We start from the raw sequence: 19,120 nt of genomic DNA on the forward strand, positions 1-19,120 counted from the left end.
AAGGTTCAACCCATTCTTAAATTTTAATAACAATTAAAGTTTCCTTTCTTCCTAGAGTATTCGAACTTCGTTGCGAACTAATCTTGGCTTTCATCTTGTATTATTTTCGTTTCATTTGTCTTTAAAATTAATGTGCCAGATTTGAAAACCTGTAACGTCAGCTGGTTCAGTGTCCGTCGCTCAGTCACAGTTTCTGTTTGTGATTTTCTGGCTTAGAGCGGCCAAGTTGACGAGTTAACTGAAAGAAACTAAACTGAAAGAATGGCCAGCTCTCCAGCATTTTTTTTTCTCTAGCAGCTGCAATTGATTTTCACTTGAATTTCTTTTTTTTTTTTTTTTTGGGAGATCGCTCGCAAAAGAGAGGCGAGTTGAAGAGTGGCCCCGTTTTCCCTGCTCACAATTTTTTGTTTTTCTTTGGCATTGATGATATTTGGTGGAAAGGGAGTGGGTTAATCGGGCGTCAAGATATTTGTCGCTATTTTTTGGCTGCCGTGTTTTCGATTTCGTCTTCATCGCAGCAGCTAGTTTTTTGGTTGGCAAATTGCTTAGGAGTCAGCGTAGGTGGCTTGCGAATTTTGGCCAAAATCGTTGTTGTTTTTTTTTTTCTTCTGCATAATTGAATTTGTTTTCGAGGTCAGCAAAAAGCGAGGCAAACATTTAAAAAACTGAACTTTACGGCTTTGCGAAACCGTTCGTTGGATTTTCGGTTTTGGATTTACTTGGATTTTGTGTTGTCGATTACTGATCGCTGCGGTTGTCAATCAAAAAGTCAAATTCCTATCTGCCAAAGGTGCGCAATTTGTCTTTCAACTGCAATTGAGACGAAAAGCGAATGTGACATGGTCAGCAGCAGCAGCAGCGGCAACGGTTGGAAAATGCAATAAAGCTATCGAAAATATGGTCGAGAATGCAATGGGATCGACATTGCGCATACGCCGCGTGTGTCTCAGTGTCTCTGGCCATCTGATACAGCCGGGTAATAAGCCGGTTGCATGGCCTCAACAATCGACAATCGACTATTGACAGAGCAGGAATGCCGCCCGAATATGACAATCGCCAATAACGCTAACTACATGTCCAACTTCAAGTATTAACCCAATGGAAACCAAAAAAAATCTAGGGATTCCCAATTCATGTTATTAGCATTTAATATTTTACTCATTATTTGCTTAGGCTCTAACAATATATTATATTATTATATAACACACAATTTTAATCTTAACTTTTACAAATTGTTTATTCAATCTAAAATAGCTCTCCATGTCCGATCAGTTTAACACATTCTAGGTACTAAATTTATGTGTCTTAAGGCTTCATTTAATTCAATCTCTTTAGAAATCCCCAGGGAATGGCTCGCCGCCCTTCAATAAATCTCATTTGGATCGACTAAAGTCCATGGTGGGTTAAGCGTACCCGTGTTGCCCTGACAGTTTACAAGTTATTCAAACGCAAATGTTTAACAATAAGCAAATATTTCTCTGTGCACATGTCACACAAATCAAAGAGCCCCGGCAAGAAGGAGGGAAATCCGAGGGATTGCGCACTGCCTGCTCCGTAGCTGGCCAACTCCCAAGGGGCCAACTCCATTTCGGCTATGCAAACTCCATTCGAACGCTATGCAAATCAAAGCGAACTGCGTAATGAGCCGCAACCGTAACCAAAAACGAGGCGGGAATCGAAGTTGCGACTACTCAGTGCGCCGCTGTTTGCCACTTGACTTACATGTGTTTGCCGCTGATTGCTTTAATGGGTCACCACTGTACCAGTTGGGACACACAAAAGTGTGTGTGTGTGCTAACGGTAAACTGGTTTCGATGACATGGCGCATAACACCCCAGTATATATAGTACCCGTACTCGAATATCTGTACAAATGCCAATTGCCCAATGTTTCGCTGACCCGCTCCACGTTCATCGCCTGTCGATGGGCTGCTCATGACATATTAGCAAAGGTTTTTGCCCCACTGCCAGCCATTTATGACTCGAATGCTGGCCGCTGATTTCATTTAGGGCCAGGCCAAGCTAATCGCAAGTATTTCTGCTCGCAACTTGCCGCTCGCCAGTCGGCAGTTGCAACACATCCATGGCGGTGTGTCACGATCCTGAAGGCGAGGAAATCAAACGAAATAAAAGTCGACTGGGGGCCTATATATACCCTGGAAAAGATACGACTTTAAATCCATTTTGTAAAAAACAATTAGTTTATACCACGATGATGGCTAACAATATAAGCTATATTTGTGTATTGAAACTATATTTTTGTTTTAAAATATCTGTTCATTATCTGTTAATTAATTCCTAAGAAAAATAAATGTTTATTTTGAGCAGCATATTAAGTAACTACTTCTTTTTAGACTTGAGCCCATTAAGAGTACCCCCTTCAAGGGTATGGAAAACCTAGGCACAATCTGTTGAGGTTCCATGCGGAGTTATGGTTATGTGAACAAGCAACAACAAGCAATGCGGCAACTGCAACTAGCGACAACAAATGCAACAACAATCGGTGGCAGCAACAGCAACAAATATCGCATTGAAAATCGCTGCAAATGAGGCAGCGTGAAAAATGCGCGACTGTCGAAATTGTTTTTGGCAAAAATTTCAGGCAGGTTGACTGACAAAAAAAAAAAATGTAAGGGGAGGGAGGGCGGAAAATTGAAAGGGGTTAGTCGGGGGCGAGAGGGTAAGCACTTGCAATCGGTTAAGCATTCACATGGGAAAACGACGGGCAGCAGTCAGCAGGTTGCCGAGCCCAGCAGCAACTGCAATATCAACTGCAGCGGCAACTGCAGCAGCAGCAGCAGCGGCGGCAACTGCCACTGCAACAGCAGCAACATTTTGACAGCTCTTGCAGGAATTGCAACTTTATTTCACTTTTCGTCCAGCGAATTTCCACCAAATGTCAGACTCGCTAAATGTGACACAAGAGTAGAGCTAGGGAAAAGACAGCCAGTTTAACCCTAGAGCAACTTTCCCAAGGGTTCGCGCTTAAAACGTGTGAAATAATTTAATGTTAAGCCTCGAGGAAAATGCCATTTCAAGCTGGTTAGTATTATTAATATAATACTTAAGAAATTACATGTAATCAAAATAAAATTAAATCATTAGCTTTCCTCATTTATTTGTTATAAGGAATTTATCAGAAATGGCTAATCAATTTAGAATACTGATTTTTCCACTTGTTTCCATGCACCCAATGGAGTTATAACTGCTTGAAAATAAATGACCATTAATTTATCACCCATTCAATCCTGACTTTTCCGCCTTGGGCTGCGAAAAGTGTATGAAAATGGCAGTAGATTGCATGCGTAGTCTATTTATTTGTGGAGAAGGGGGACGGCTGTTGGCGGGGTCCCGAAGTAGCTTGACATATTTGTAATGCGTGGCCAAGCGCAGTCCAAAAAATATTCCCACGTTAATTTTTTGTGGAATTTTTTTCGCGGTTTTTTTGTTTTTTGCTTAATTGAATTCATTTGGCCGAGTGAAAATGTAAAGAGATAAAATAACATAATGCCAAATGGACTGCAAAAGCAGAAAAGCCAAGCTGGTGAAACCATTTATCATTATTGGCAGAGATCGTTGGCCATATTTAGTCGTATTTATTGGCAAAACAAATTGATTAATTGATGTGGCATTTGCATGCGGCTCTCGTCTTAATGAGAACTTGACGTCTCATTGAGAACTGTTGCCCCCAGCTAAGATGATCGATGAATGGAGATGGATCGATGCAAAGGTGCTGGAACGGATGAATGAACGCGGGGTCGTCTGGGATGGGGTTCGAAATCAAGAAGTAACACAGGAGACGGTGCACTTAAAGAAAAACTTAATTACTATTCCTGCACTTACGAAAATAAAAGGTCTCTACCACATTAGGAAATCACAATGGTTCCTAAGTGTATATTGTTGCAAAAGTATCCAATAAGTACATTCTTTATCTTTTATTGCAAATGTCCATAGAATAGTCATATATTTCCCACATTTTACAATAAGTTTGACTTGTTTCTTTCTGTGCACTTGGCAGTTGACCCATCTGAATCGCATGCGTAACACCGCAAAGTGGTAGCCCGCAGATCGATGTCAGGGACAGTTGAAAGCGCACGAACCTCGCATGGCTGTCGTCTGGTCCTCTCACCTGGCCTCCATCACCTGCGTTTTGAACTCCGCACTCATTAATCACGGCTGCGATTCGATCGGCGGAAGGGGGCGAGTGTGGCAGTGGGGCAGCTGCGGTTGCGATCGGGGGAAAAACTTCATTCAAGTGCGCTCAAAGCGCCAAAAATAATGTTCGCTGCCTGCTCGCTTATTTGTTTTGTTTGGCTGTGTTTTTGATTACATAATGCTAACAAATCACGAGAAAGTATAACAAATTTGAATAATAGTCGCTGATAAGATACTCTACTCGATATTGCAGTTTGCAAATATAAACTAATTCGATGTGGCACTTAGTCATATTTTTGTCAGAAACACATTTATATTAAAATATCGGGTAATACACAATGACATTTATTTAAGGAAATGAAAAGTAATACTCAAACTTTATTCGCATATGAACGTGTAAATAAATATCTTTCCTCTCTCAATTCGACAATTTGGTAAAACCACGTATAAATTGCTCTAATATGATTTAATAATATGTTGCTGGCCAAAGAAGCGTATTTTTAAAGCCATTCCCCAACAGATTCGATCAGCAAATGTAGCCTTCGATGGTGGCTAGGGGAGAGTCTTTCGTCATCGACATCAACCCAACGATGCTTTCGCCGGAGCCACTCGAGCCTGTGTTAATGCTGTTAACTCGCCCGGGGGTGTTCGAAGTGCACTGCACCACTTGCGTGGTGCTTCCGCACAAGGCCGTGGTGCCTCGAATCGCGGTGGTGCGCTCTATAAAAGTGTAAACGCGACCTGGTAGAGACATCAGTTCGACGCATTGGCTCATCTCCATCAGGTCAACATGAAAGTATTCGTCTGTTTGCTGGCTGTGGCCGCGGTGGCTCAAGCAGGATTCATTGGAGGAGGAGCTGGTGGTGGTGGCTACGGCGGTGGTGGATCCTCCCACGGCGGCGGCGGAGATGGTGGCTACAGCTACGGCGGCGGCGGTGGCGGTGGCTCAGATCACCATGGCGGTGGTGGCGGTTCCCCTCCTGTCAAAGTCATCAAAGTGATCCACGAAACTGCTCCAGCTGGTGGCTCCGGAGGCTGGCAATCCGGAGGAGGCGGCGGCGGCGGCTGGTCGGCTGGCGGTGCTGTCGGTAGTGGCGGATATGGTGGACATGGTGGACACGGCGGCGGTGGCGGCGGCCAGGAAATCAAAATCATCAAGATCATCTCGCAGCAGGCTTCGTCTGGCGGCTATGGAGGTTCCTCTGGAGGATATGGTGGTGCATCTGGTGGCGGCTGGTCATCGGGTGGTGCTTCCAGCGGTGGCTGGTCCTCTGGAGGTGGAGGTGGTGCTGAGGCTGTGAAGATCATCAAAGTCATCTCGGAATCGGACTCTGGAGCTGGAGACTCCGGAGGTTGGTCGTCGAGTGGTTCGTCCTACGCTGGACCCAGTTCCTCGTACGGTCCTCCCAGTTCATCGTACGGCCCTCCCAGTGGCTCCTACGGTGCCCCATCCGGTGGTGGCTGGTCCTCCGGCGGAGCTTCCAGCGGCGGTTGGTCCTCAGGTGGCTCCGCCAGCGGAGGCTGGGCTCCCCAGGGCGGTGGCAGCTGGTAATTGTGATAACCCGTGATTTTATTGTCTTCATTCCACCACCCATTGTTCCATCTCACATCCATTTCTCTGTTATGCCCCACACCACCATATTTGTTAAATAAAACTTTTCTGTTTGATCATTTCCCAAAAAAAGGAGTGTCTAATTTGCCAAACTCTAGCGCACGGAAAAAAGGAGCAACCCAAGAAATCCTTTTACAACTTTTCAATTTAAAACAGAAAAGTCTGCGCAAAAAAAGGAAAAAAAAAGAATATACCCACCATTTTGCGCGCCTTTTTCCTTCCTAAGAAGCACACTTAAGCGGAAAGTAATAAAATGCAAGCAAAGCTCGGCAGAGGAAAAAAACGGAGCAGCCAAGAAAGGACATGAAAGTGGGAAAATAAAGGAAAAACTGTCGGAAAATATGTAAAATATCACTTTTGACTAGCCGGGAAAGTCTAGCCACCCCCAAGGAGCCAGTTTCCTCACAGCGAGTGGGTGGAAGTGGATGGGCGGGGTGATTTAGGTGCTTTTCGGGTCGGGATTCATTGGGTTGCATGTATAAAAATATATTTTCCATATAAATCTAACAAAGAACGTGTTCGGGTTACTTGATTAGGGCCCGCCGGAGAGTGGGCAAAACATTTTCAGCTTTTCTTTTCTTATTTTATTTTTTTTTTCTTTGCTGGATATAGAGCGCGGGAAAATGGAGTGGCGAAGAAAAGGATAAAGGACAGACTGGGTCTCTTTTCGGTTTCCTCGAGCATTTACACAATGAATACAAAGAAGGAACTTTATATACACACCCCAAAGAAGTGAGCAATTTGTTGCTTTGGGGGGCATAGCCGATATGATAGGTTTGATTTTCTGTATTTTCCGTATTGATTTATCAAAAAGAGGAAGTGAATATTTCTCACCCACCCACCACAGTCGTCAGTGGCTTTCGTTTGGGCATTTTCCATTGTGGGAATTGCGCAATTTTTCGGCATTTGGGAAAGAATTATAAAAACAATCATTAAACATATTTATTCGCTCCCACTCAATAGCCATCAACTTGTTGCCGGCATTGTAAACAAACATTTGGGGCCACATTCCGACACAAAAGCCCGAAATACACACACACACATTACTTGAACTTAATATAGGGAAATCGAATTGAATCTCATCTCTAAATCGCATACGAAATAATTTTTATGAGTTAAACGGAAAAAATGTTTTCCATTGAAATTCGCGCCCCCTTCCACTTCTCGATATAATTCTTCCCCCCATTGCGTTGATTATATTTGACTGGTGCTTCTCTGCCCGAAAATTTGTTATTATTTTAATTTTACTTATTGACTGATTGTGCCATTGTTCTTGCCGCTCTTCAGCACGTGCAAAGCGGTCCAAAGAGTGGAAAATTGCGTGTTTACCCAAGGACAACAGTGGGTGGTTCGCTTTTTGGCGATGTGGCCCCCTTTTTTGAGCTGTCTTTTTTTTCTTTTCTTTTTTTTTTTTTGCTTTTTGGGGGTCGTCTTCGCCGCGTCAACTGTCTGAACTGATCTGAACTGTTGACCGAAACGCTTTTCAAGTGTGTTTACTGTGGGCGCGTGTGCATCAACGGCAGTCGATTCTGAATCACAAACATCAACAAACACAAATGCAGAAAACACAATCAACGAGGCGAAAGCAAACAGTTTAAGCGCCCCTCGGAAGTCGTTATTAAGAATCTCACCCGCTCCATTTGACGGGATTCTGGATGAAAGCCCAAACCTCTGACCAAAAGTAATTTCGATTTGTCTGGCTGATATATACTTTTGCAATAAAGGGATGAACCATCCGTCAGTTACGTGTTCATTGATTGAATTCATAAAAAAATGTTGTTGTGACGGAGGTTGACAGACGCTAAAAAAAAGTCTGCAATATCGTCTCTATTTATTTGTCGTTCAGAACAATGTTTGATTTTCTAATTAAAAGTCGGAAGTGTGCTGCTGCTGTGGGTATAGTTAATAAATAAACGATGACCTTTGAAGATTTCGAGTGGATAATGTTAATAAGAAAAGAATTCTTCTGTGTACATAGGCATATCATGTATTTATATATGTGATATACGTCAAACTTTATTGGACTTCCTCTCAAACAAGAAATAACATTACCAACTTTTCGGTCCTAAATATGTTAAAAAGTTAAAGAGGTATTTTACTACATTTTTATTGTAATACAATATACAATAATATAGTAAAAATAATATCAATATGCTTTTTTGCTGACTTTTCCAATTTACTTGCTGTTAAGAAGTTCCTTATCTCATATCCTTTTTGAAGGAGTCCTAATAGCATTTGAACAAATGCTCCATCCATCACATCCTTTTTGCGATGAACGTGATTTGTTATGGTCCGCCTGCTTAGTTTTGAAATTGCTTTGATTTAACCAGTTGATATGGGTGGGGCTTTTCGCTCCTTCAGGTTTATTTCATTTTTTCGGTTCTCCGTCATTCCGAAGGAGTCTGTCTGCCTGGTTGAGTGAGTGGTGTGTGGCACTATTTTCCTGCGAGATATTGCCTGCTGGCGGGATTTCGTCTGGTCGACGACACCGTAGCAGAACCAGAGTCACCATTACCATCAGCGGATCGGTTGGCTGTCGCCAAAGTCGGGGCTTCCAGACCCAGACGTGCGCCGTCGTTGTCGCCATTAACTGTCCCACCGACGCCGTCGGCGACGCCTCCACCGTATCCATACCTCCATTTAGAAGAAAACCTCCATCACAAGTTGTCGTCTCATCGATTTCCCCACATTGCCACCGCCCCTGCCCGCCTAGAACCCAATTCGATGTCGCCTTTGTTGGCTGCCAAAACACTGAAACAGCTACGAAATCGTTATAAGTATAAGTATGGCGAAAAAGAGAAAAAGTTTCGCAAAAAAAAATATAACGAACGCGAAATGTGAGGGGTTGGCGGGGAGGGGCGAGAATAAGCAGTACAAAGGCAAACAAGCAAATATTATTACTAATTCATTTGCGTATACCCTCTGGTGCACCCTTTTTTGTTAACACCCACAGTCCAATTCCTTTTCAATGAGTCCCATTGCATTCGTTCTTTCTGTTTTTATTTTTCTATGAAAGATTTTAAGGCTTTTTAATAAAAAGAGGTTGAAATGTTTTAATAAAAATACTGCCAATTGCTTTTTTTTTATGATTGGGCAACAAGTTTTTATATTATTATTACTTCAATACCGATTGCTGCATAGGGTTAAGTTTTTATAGGTAAAGCATAACAATAAGACTATTTTATATTATTAAAAGAATGACTAATAGAGTGAAACCACTTATAATAGATTTGACTTGTATTATTTTCATAAATCCCCTTACAGGGTATGCAATAGCCAAGATCTTACCGCCCATTTTGTACCATGTTTGTTTATCGTTAAATGTTTTCAGGTGCGCACTTGGTGATTTGTGCTGCGTGCCCGAGGCCTCGCCTCCCATCCCATCCCCTGCCCCCTTCCATTATCCACCGGAAAACCGACAAGTGAGTACTGAGTACCGAGCAGCGAGTACACCGAGTACTCATCAATGTCTGGGCCAGTCATAAGTAATTTATCAAGATACAAAATTGCAGTTGCCCGGCGACGCGTCTGCGTCGACGTCTGTCAATGCCAATCAGTGGCCGGCGCGATATGATGAGTGTAAGATTCCGAATCCCGATTCACGAGTCACGAGTCCCGGTGTGAATGATATTCGAGGTATTTGTCAGGTGGTCGCACACTCAAGTGATGCCAAACGTCAACCGGCAATTCGGGTGGTGCGGCGATGATGATGATGATGATGGTGGTGATGGTGTTGGTGGTGCTGGTTCAGGTGGTGCAGGATTGCGTGAGAGGTGGGGTTGGACAGTAATTGGCCAACTGCGATTCCTATCTATTTCCAGATACCGTGCTGAAGGTCGAGGGATATCGGGTTGTTCGGTGTCAATTGATTGGAAGTCGAAGGGGAATGAATGCGGGATGACTTGACTTATGGACATCCTGTGATTTATTGGTTATGTTTGCAATGTGATATATTTGAAAAAGTGAAAGCTGGCATTTGCTTCAGCATGAAATCGCCGATGCTTATCGTTTTGGAATTTCCCTTTGTAGTTTTTGTAATGTGACACGTTTCTTAAAATGCAATAATCCAAGTCAATTGGCCTTTAAATTGGTTTTTTTTTGTGAATGCCACAACGGATAAACATCTGCAAGTAATCAAAATTGATATAGATTTTTAATATATTTTTTATATAATAACAGAATAACTTTAGTATAATTTCTAAACTATTATTTATATTGTTTAAAAAATCAATTAAAATTTCAATTCTTTACTTATTATCCGCATTCATCCAAAAAGTAGAAGATTTCGCACATTCCTCTTCTAGTTATTCAAAAAATACTTACTTCTGTCCTCTTCTCCTCATATCTCTGTCCTGTTCCCGCTCAATTACGAAGCAAACTATCAGCAATAAAAGCAAATTTCCTTCACCCTGGAGCTGGATTTTCCGAAACACACATGCACACGCATTTTCCAATGTGTGCGAGCACCAGAGAATTGTGATAATTTTTGTGTGTTTTATTTTGTATGTGGGTCATGTCCTTATGAAATATTCAAATGTCCTGAATTACGTATTTATGCCATTTCCATTCTTTTATTGTTCGGCCTTTCAGTCCCCGAGCAAATCCTTTACCCTTAAAAAACACAAAAATCCAATTTTAAATGCGTTCAGTGCCTGCTTATGTGTGTGGGTGCGTTGGGGATTGAGCCTCAATTCCGTTATTGAAAATTGACCAAATATGTGTGTGAAGGCAGAAGACGGGCGCATGCAAAGTGATTCCCCCTTTTTTTCGGCTTGGGAGGAAGGGAAAAAGGGTGAAATGGGAAATGGACTCGGATGAAGGCAACAAAGCGACAATGACAGCAACAAAAGCTGAGGCAATAAAACACACACGAGGGCATAAAAACAAATAAATTGGTAACATTTTCACAATACACACACCCACAAGCCTAATGGCAAACACTCACCCACACACACGCACACACCCGGGCACACACGGACATTGGTAAATCCGCAACGGAAGTTGTGCTTTTAAATCGATTTTGATTGATTTTCTCACTGCGCCGGGAAATGCCTTTCGGGCACACAAGCACACATGAACATACACATACACACACAACGTATCACCGAGTTTTTCCCGCCTGTTTGTCAATGGCTGCAAAAATAAAATCAAATTGTAAATAATCGAGTCGCAATCGTCGCCTGTTTGTAAATGTATATATGAGCATATATTTTTGCTTTTACCCTTTGGCAATGTTACACTCGGCAAGAAAAACAAGGGAACACGCTCAAAAAATTATATACCAACGACAAAATACGCTATAAAATTAATATAAACAATTGTTCACAAAGGAATTCGAAAAAAGGTTTTCCAAAACCGTATCAATAGAAATAAACATGGGCATATAATTGTTTCAACTAATTTAAAACTTAAAGTAAATTTATTTATCTATGTTTAATGTTCCTCATTTACAAAAAATAAATAACTTTTGATTTAAAAAATCATATTTTTTAAACACAAACTTTGACATATTCGAATATGTCAAAGTTTACGTTTTAAACTTGCGTTTATAAGCTCCATACTCACTCCGCTTATATACATACCTTACTCAAAAGGGGTCGACAAACAATTTCTTCCTTTTTATATTTGCACTAAAATTATTTGATTTAACCTTTTCAGTCCCAACTCAACATTTTTGCCCCACACACGCCTTTTCCTTTTAGAATGCAGTCCTGAAAACCTTTCGTTCTGTTTAACGCTATTTATTTATACTTATTGAATGTGTATCGCTTTATTTCAATATCGTAAAAAACTTTACACCATCCTGGGAATGAGAACGCAACCAAACTAAAAGCCCGCACTTACATTTTTAATACAAAATCAATAAATATAAAAATATATAAGCGAGTGGAAAAAATCATAAATGGATGTGTGTTTGCTTGCCAGCTCATACAAAAGCATAACTATTTGTGTGTGCGTGTGAGTGTGGAAAGGAATTTTTTTATGATGCTGCGGACTCATAAAAAGCGCATAAAGTGGCCTTAACATGGCATAAAAAACGCACTAGCAAGTGCTAACACAGTTGACGGGGCCAAAAGGGGGGTGTCGTGGGTGGGGGCGTGGCACGACTGCCAGGAAACACCATCTATGTTGCCGGCTAGAGAGCATCTGTCTGGGGAATACCCACAATGAGGGGGTATACAATAGCATATGTCCCGCAAAAAAGCAAAAGAATTTACACACGAATAGTCAAGGATAAGAAAAGAAATAAAAATACGTTTAAGGAATTTTAATAGATCGTGAAAACACCTTGGGGATCCATAAATCGTTAGGGTAATTAAACTAAATTCGAATTTCTTATCCCCAGTGACTCACATTGGGTGGTATACCTGAGTAATTTGTTCAACATTAATTAGCTTTCAAAGTACCAAAGAACTTTTAAAACTCTTGAAATAAAATAATGAAACGATCTGTTAAATGGAAATTACTTTCAAATACTAATGCCATTAAAATCATCCCAAAAATAAAACATTCTCTATGATGTTAGAATAGGTTGACTTAAAAAAGTACAAATAAATTGTACACTCTGCTTAAATATTCAAGGGATGTTCATTCTCATTCCATTATTATTTCCCCCAACAAGAATCTTAATATATTTCAATATTAATTAAGTCATTTCCTTTTGCCAACGTCTGATAAAGTTTACGCTTCCTTTTATTGTTTGCCACTTTATAAGGATAAGAACGCCCAAACCCCAGAATTTTAGGAAACTTCCTTGGTGAAACTTTTTGGGATGTGAATTACCATTTCCATCGGCACATTAATAGTTCGAATATTTAACCCCTTTGTGTGTGTCTGCCTCAAGACAACCCCGTTAAGGGCCAACCTTCCCTGCAAGGAACATAAGTCAGAATTCGAAGCACTCAATAATCACACGTACACTCGAATTTACATATCTACATCAGGAATCGTCAGGTCGTAATTAAAATATCACGCCCAGGCAAACAAAGAGTTTCGACGAGCAGGGTGTGGGTGTTTCTTGCCGCCAGTCGAACAAATAATCTTTAAAACCGATTTTTTGTTTTTAATAAAAAAGGTCTTTACATATATTTTAAGCCGCTCATCATTGCCTTCTGTCGCTCTGCTCGCGATGGTAACCTTCCTTTTTTTTGCTCTTATTTTTTAAGCCATTATACCCAACCCATCAACTGCCACTCGAAGTCTCCAGCTCCTTGTGCATTAAATCAAAGAAGCGTAGCCAGCACGTGCCTGAAATATGCATTAACACACCACCATCACCATCGCAATCAGATGTGGCATCAGCATCCCATCACCCACTCTATTTTTTTCTTGAATATTCGTGACCCATGCCACAAACAGATCACACCAACATTTGCCTGCGTTTCTGTTTGGAGGAGGGTTGGAGGCACAGCCACCGGGAATGAAATCATTTTTAATATTAATTGCTGCAATCGAGTGACCATGACAACAGCGAGAGAGCAACCCTCAAGGATCCTTTGGACACCAGAACCAGGAACTCCGCACCCATGAATGGAAACAGAAAACAGCCAGCAAAGTGGTTGGCTTGGAACAGCAGCATCTTTCTTCAACCACCCGTGACAAGTCGGTGGCGGATGTGGCAATTGAATTTGGTTTTCGTACTACCATTCTGGCAACTGTCCGTTAAATAAAAACCCAGACAATATTTGTTTGTCGCTCAAGGGGAGGACCTTTCTGGTCCGGACTGGCCCTGACAGCTAAATGAACCACTGAGCATGTTCGATTTGTGATTGCCGGCAGATTAATGGACTTTGTAATGCAATCTGAAAAGGCTCATCTGAGGATAGGTATTCAGAAAAAAGGATTCTCCATTTGGTAAGTGGGGTAATAAAGGTTTTGTTTCGCACGTTTCGTTTTACCTATTTTGTCATGTAATGAAACACACAGCCCTTTTGCAAAAACAGGAATTTGTAAGTCAAGTTATACCAAAAGAACCCATCCTAAATATTAATTTTTGCCCAAAATTTTAAGTGAAAAAATAATCGGTATTTTGAACATAACATTGAAACTAATGGCCGAAATATAGAATGTCATACCTTTTTAAGCTTGTTTTCTAAATCATAATCGATTTGCATTTAAATTTGGGAATTCTAAGATTTTTTAATTTTTACAAATTTTTATGATGTTACCCCTTACAAAAATCGCGAAAATTTGGCCAAAAATAAAATTTACAAAGTCCGTCAAAAAGTGATAGGGATGGTTAGTATTAGTAATTAGCTGTAAAGAACGGTATTTATTTTAGCGGTATGACCATTTCTGGTCAAGTTATACCCAAAATACCCATCCTAAATATTGATTTTTCTGCGAAAAATAGTTTATCGAATTTTGAGAGATAAAATAATCGGTATTTTGGTCATAACATTGAAACTAATGGCCCAAATAAGGATTGGCATACCTTGTTGAGCTTGTTTTCTGAATCACAATCGATTTGCATTTAAATTTGGGAATTTTAGTTTTTTTCAATTTTTTGCAAATTTTGATGATGTTACCCCTTACAAAAATTGCAAAAATTTGGCAAAAAATAAAATTTACAAAGTCCGTCAAAAAGTGATAGGGATGGTTAGTATTAGTAATTAGCTGTAAAGAACGGTAATTATTTTAGCGGTATGACCATTTCTGGTCAAGTTATACCCAAAATACCCATCCTAAATATTGATTTTTTTGCCAAAAATAGTTTATCGAATTTAAAGTGAAAAAATAATCGTTCTTTTGATCGTAACATTGAAACTAAGAGCCGAAATATGGAATGTCATACCTTGTTGAGCTTGTTTTCTAAATCATAATCGATTTGCATTTCAATTTGGGAATTCTAGGATTTTTCAATTTTTGGCAAAATTTGATGATGTTACCCCTTACAAAAATCGCGAAAATTTGGCCAAAAATAAAATTTACACAGTCCGTCAAAAAGTGATATGGATGGTTAGTATTGGTAATTAGCAGTGAAGAACGGTAATTATTTTAGCGGTATGACCTTTTTTACTCAAGTTATACCAAAAAAACAATGTATGTATCCTAAGAGCTCTTTGCTGAAGCAATGAATTCTTTAACATCATCCGGTCTTAAGAACAAGCAACTGAATCTGATTGCCTGGTACTTTGAAGGGGTAAAAGCTCATCTTTTGCCTTCTTGCTCTCGCAACTTGAGTTTCATTCCCCAGGGGCAGCTCTACCCCTAAGACTTTATCCGCTAAACGATTTTCTTGGGATCCTCTTTGTGCCGAGGTGCTCGGCTTGGGCACTTGCTCTCAAGCACATCCCACATCCACCATCCGGCATACCCAAATGCCGACCCGAAACCCCTTTTGCATGCCCCATTCCCAACTGCCCGGCTCAGACACAAATAAACGATAAAAGCACAGTCGTTTGCCAACAACAGTAACAATCAGTAGCGAGAGGATGCCACCCACTCGGTCCATATGGAATATTGTCCTGTTCCTTACACTCGAAATACTGAACACCTTTAAAAAGAATTGCAATTACCATTTTTAGACAAAATTTAATATATACGAGTTATATGTAAATAATCATATTTGGATAGTCTCTGAACAAAACTTTGGAATTAAAATGGTTTTGTAAAATATATCAAGTCCAAAAATGTATTCGAGTGTACTACCCAACTAAGCTGAACAAGAAAACCAAACTTACAATCTGCAATACAGGAGCGTTCGTAGCTCCGACCCACTCGCCCACTCGCTGTTGTTCCGTCGTACTCGCTCGCCAGCTGTTCGTTCGTTGTTCCGTTCGCCGTTCGGTTCGCCCGCTCGTTGGTTGCGTTCGACAAACGCGGGAGTTGACTGGGCGCACAGAGATCCCAGGAAGCGGATCTAACGGAAAAATGCCATTATAGCAAGCCCGCTCAGGAGAGAGAGAGAGAAAGAGCCAGCTCAAGGGGTGGTGAAAGCGGAGAGAAAGCGAGAGCTAAAGTTGAAAGTTAAATTGAATTGAGGTGGGCCAAATGTGGCCTGAAGGGTAGAAGGTATTGGTATGGTACTCAGCATAGGGTTGAAGGCCCCTGGGGTCCCTTCGGGTGGTTTGTAACTGGCGAGAGGTGGCGGGAATGAATTTGTTGGGCCATCAAAATGACTTTCAGCATGTGGAAGCCGCTGCTTAGCATGTTTCCTGACAGGCCACGTGCGGCTAGCGGGAGAGAGACAGACGCAGATAGAGACAGGTATAGGCTGCGAGTGAGACGGCTAACGAGAAAGGTCCTTTCCCGTCTCGTTCGCTCGCTACTGTGGGACTCTATGAAAATGAGGCGCAAATTTTGTGGCCGAGCAAACAGCAAGGGGAATAAAAAGGAATAAGGTTCAACAAATGGTTGCCAACCAAAACTGAAACCCCCAAAATAACAGGGCCACCCCACACAATATTTAGTAATGACACGAGGGCAGTGGAGGTGTGGTGTACTAGTTAGTGTTATGTGGCATATTATAAATAGGGCTAGTGAGCTAGAGGTTCTAGAGTAATTAATAGATAAGTAATCTAAAATTCTAATACAATACATAGTTATAATTTATTTAGATCACGAATACCATTTTACCTAGCGGTAAATATTTTCAAATAATTTCAAATTATTTTTAATGTTTAACTAAGGTAATAAGTTAATCTTTAGCAAACCACCTTCATTTCCCAATTTCCACACAACTGAGACATTTTTCCATCTGTTAGGACTCTGTTAACATAATTTTCCCCCGGGCTTCTGTAATTTCTTGGTGGTTTGTGGACTTAGCCGGGTATCGGGTATCTCCTAGTCCAGCTCTTTTGACTGGGCGCTCAGCAAAGAGCAGCAAGTGAAAGCCATACGGGGAAAATATACACACATACAAATTCCTTTTCCATTTTCACCACCCTTTTCCCTTTCTCCCTCTCACACTCTGGGATGCTTGAAAATTATGTCAACGAGTTCTGTTGATTTTCCCCATTTCGCTTGGCTTTTATTTCTGACCACCATCTCGTTCTCCGCGCAATTTTTCCTTTTTGTTGTTTGTCAGCTCGGCTTTTCCCCGTTTTCCTCGACCATAGGAAAACCCGGCGCTGGTTAATTACATTTTACAAAATTTGCTGTCAGGCAGTTAAGTTGGGTTAAGTCGAGCGAATGTCGACAGCGGCAGCACGGCATTTTCTGCTTTCCCTGCTGTTGGTAATTTAATATTCGATTTTCGTAATTTTTATGCGCTGACCTTTTTGCAATTGTGGAATTTTCCTTTTTAATTATTTATGTGCGGTTCTTCGGTTTTAGGTCTGGGGGCATTTTGGGGGCGTGTCATCGTTTTTGTGTCCTCCGCTCTGTTCTGCATTCGCAGATTAAAAGGAAAATCGTTTTGTATTTAATTATTCAGTCAGGTGATGGTAATTGGGGATTGTAATTCGGAATGTTCTGTGCTCGGGAGTGGGCGGGAATGTTTGCATAATGTTTACACGTTTTGCGAGTGGCTGGGTTGGGATTGCCGTCTCCCCGTTGACCATTTCATAGAGTAGCTCCCGGGCCCGGTATGTACATACCTATTATGTACACCCACTGGTACATAAGTAAATCCTACATTTTGGTTAACTTTCCGTGTGTTTGGCGAGTGGAGAATTCAGCAAAAATATTTTTAAAAGCTCAAGTCATAGCAGGCAAACACAGACTGAGGAAAAAATTGCATGCCGCCCAGGGACAGGGACAAAGTGAGATGGAAAGGCAATGAAGGAGGGGCATTTTGATGTGGAGCACTGGGCGGGGAAGCAAATAAGTGGGTAGAGAGCACCTAAGTAATCGATACCCTAACCATCGAAAATAATATTTTCGCTTAATATTAAACGTAATCTGTTCCTAAGCGGAATTGTTTAAAAAATAATTTGACATTACTTAAATACTATTTCTATCTATTCATCTTTCAACACACATAAATAAAAATATGAGAAAAATTTAATGGTATGAGATAATTTGCAACATTTTTTCTAGTTTTGCATTATTCGAAATGTTACAATCTAATTGGATCCCATTGTAGGGTATAAGACCTGCTGTTGCTAACGCAAAAGACAATCCAGCAAAAAAGGAAAATTGTGGCGCAAAATGTTACGCTTGCATCGAGATGGAGGAGAAAATGTGGAAAGAGGGGTCGGGGAAAGCGAACATGTTGGCTCCTGCAATGACAGCAGCCTGCAACAGCCGGCGAAGGACGTTGGGTGGTCGAGAGGGGTGGTGGCAAAGTGGGTGGCATGTTGGCAAAGGCATTAAGCTGCGCCCACACACACACACAGACACGCAAACAACGAGGGACATTATAGATGGCGAAGGATGCGTTTTCCATGAAAAACCCACACACACACACAAAAAGTGGACGACATACTTTAGCACAGAAGAAGAAGATGGAAAACTTGGCGCGACTTTCGACTACGTGAAGCTGTGAGCTCCAAAAGCGGAGAAAACTCACAAGCACACACAGCCACCCACTCGTGTGCATAAAGGACATATATACACATGCACACACACACACTCGCACACAAGCGGAGAGGAAAAATGGCAACATAACTGTAGTGAAAATGTCAAGAGAGAAAAGATATTAAAACGTATTTGACTTCTGTGAGTTTTGGATGCAGCGTTGGGGCGGGCAGATGGGGGGATTTTTGGTGGCAGGGTGGCACAATGAAAAATATATAAAGAAGCCGCCACTCACACAAGCACATCCGCCCGCACACTCACACACTCACTGGGACACACACACACACACCGACATGAGCTTATGACAAAAATAATAAAAATGGCTCAAGAAAAGAAAATGGCAAAAACGAACGGAAATAAAAAAGCAGCATGGGAAAAAATAGGAAAAAAGTATAAAAAAAAGCAAGAGAGAAAATACAAGTATAAAAATGAATTTTAGATGACAGGCAAAGCAGCTTGTTGGAGGGAGAAAAACCCGGGGGGAGTTGAGTAAGGTTTGTCTTTGCAGTTAAGCAGACAAGTAAATGTTGTCCTTGTTGTTGTCCCTACACCGCCCATTCATCCTCCTCCCCTGGAAGGGGGCGTGACAGGGAAAAAAGAAAACCAGAGGAGGAAAAATTGTGGAAAAGTTTTATGGGCAACAGCAGCAAAAATTGCAATATAGCCAAGGAGAAAGAGGGCTGTGCTCTTGATGGCTGTGGAAAAGAGGATGCGGCTGTGATGGAATAAGTAAGGCAGCTGCAAGGAAAAGCTGAAAAGGGAAAAATGGGTGAAATACCAATTTAAAGAGGAATATATATATATATATATACATATATATATGAGAATATACTCATGGAAGAGTTTACTAAATATACCACAATCTAGCTTATGCAGTTTAGCTAGCTTCATA

The 19,120-nt window shown here is 41.1% G+C and overlaps 1 protein-coding gene and 1 long non-coding RNA gene across 2 annotated transcripts in view; both read left to right on the forward strand.

Annotated features, from left to right (window-relative positions):
* The first annotated feature begins 4,914 nt into the window (after nucleotides 1-4,914).
* On the forward strand, nucleotides 4,915-5,838 carry LOC6605180 (loricrin). Its single transcript, XM_002029983.2, has one exon. The coding sequence runs from the start codon at nucleotides 4,945-4,947 to the stop codon at nucleotides 5,704-5,706; it is 762 nt and encodes a 253-aa protein (XP_002030019.2). The 5' UTR covers nucleotides 4,915-4,944; the 3' UTR covers nucleotides 5,707-5,838.
* Nucleotides 5,839-9,284: 3,446 nt separating this feature from the next.
* The window catches only part of LOC116801179, a 29,672-nt gene continuing 19,836 nt past the window's right edge, over nucleotides 9,285-19,120 (forward strand). The window contains exons 1-2 of the long non-coding RNA XR_004361809.1: nucleotides 9,285-9,402; nucleotides 12,933-13,620. This is a non-coding gene — a long non-coding RNA (uncharacterized LOC116801179). The remainder of the gene's footprint in view (nucleotides 9,403-12,932; nucleotides 13,621-19,120) is intronic.

Source organism: Drosophila sechellia, chromosome 3L (genome assembly GCF_004382195.2).
Source record: "Drosophila sechellia strain sech25 chromosome 3L, ASM438219v1, whole genome shotgun sequence".
NCBI lineage: Eukaryota > Metazoa > Arthropoda > Insecta > Diptera > Drosophilidae > Drosophila > Drosophila sechellia.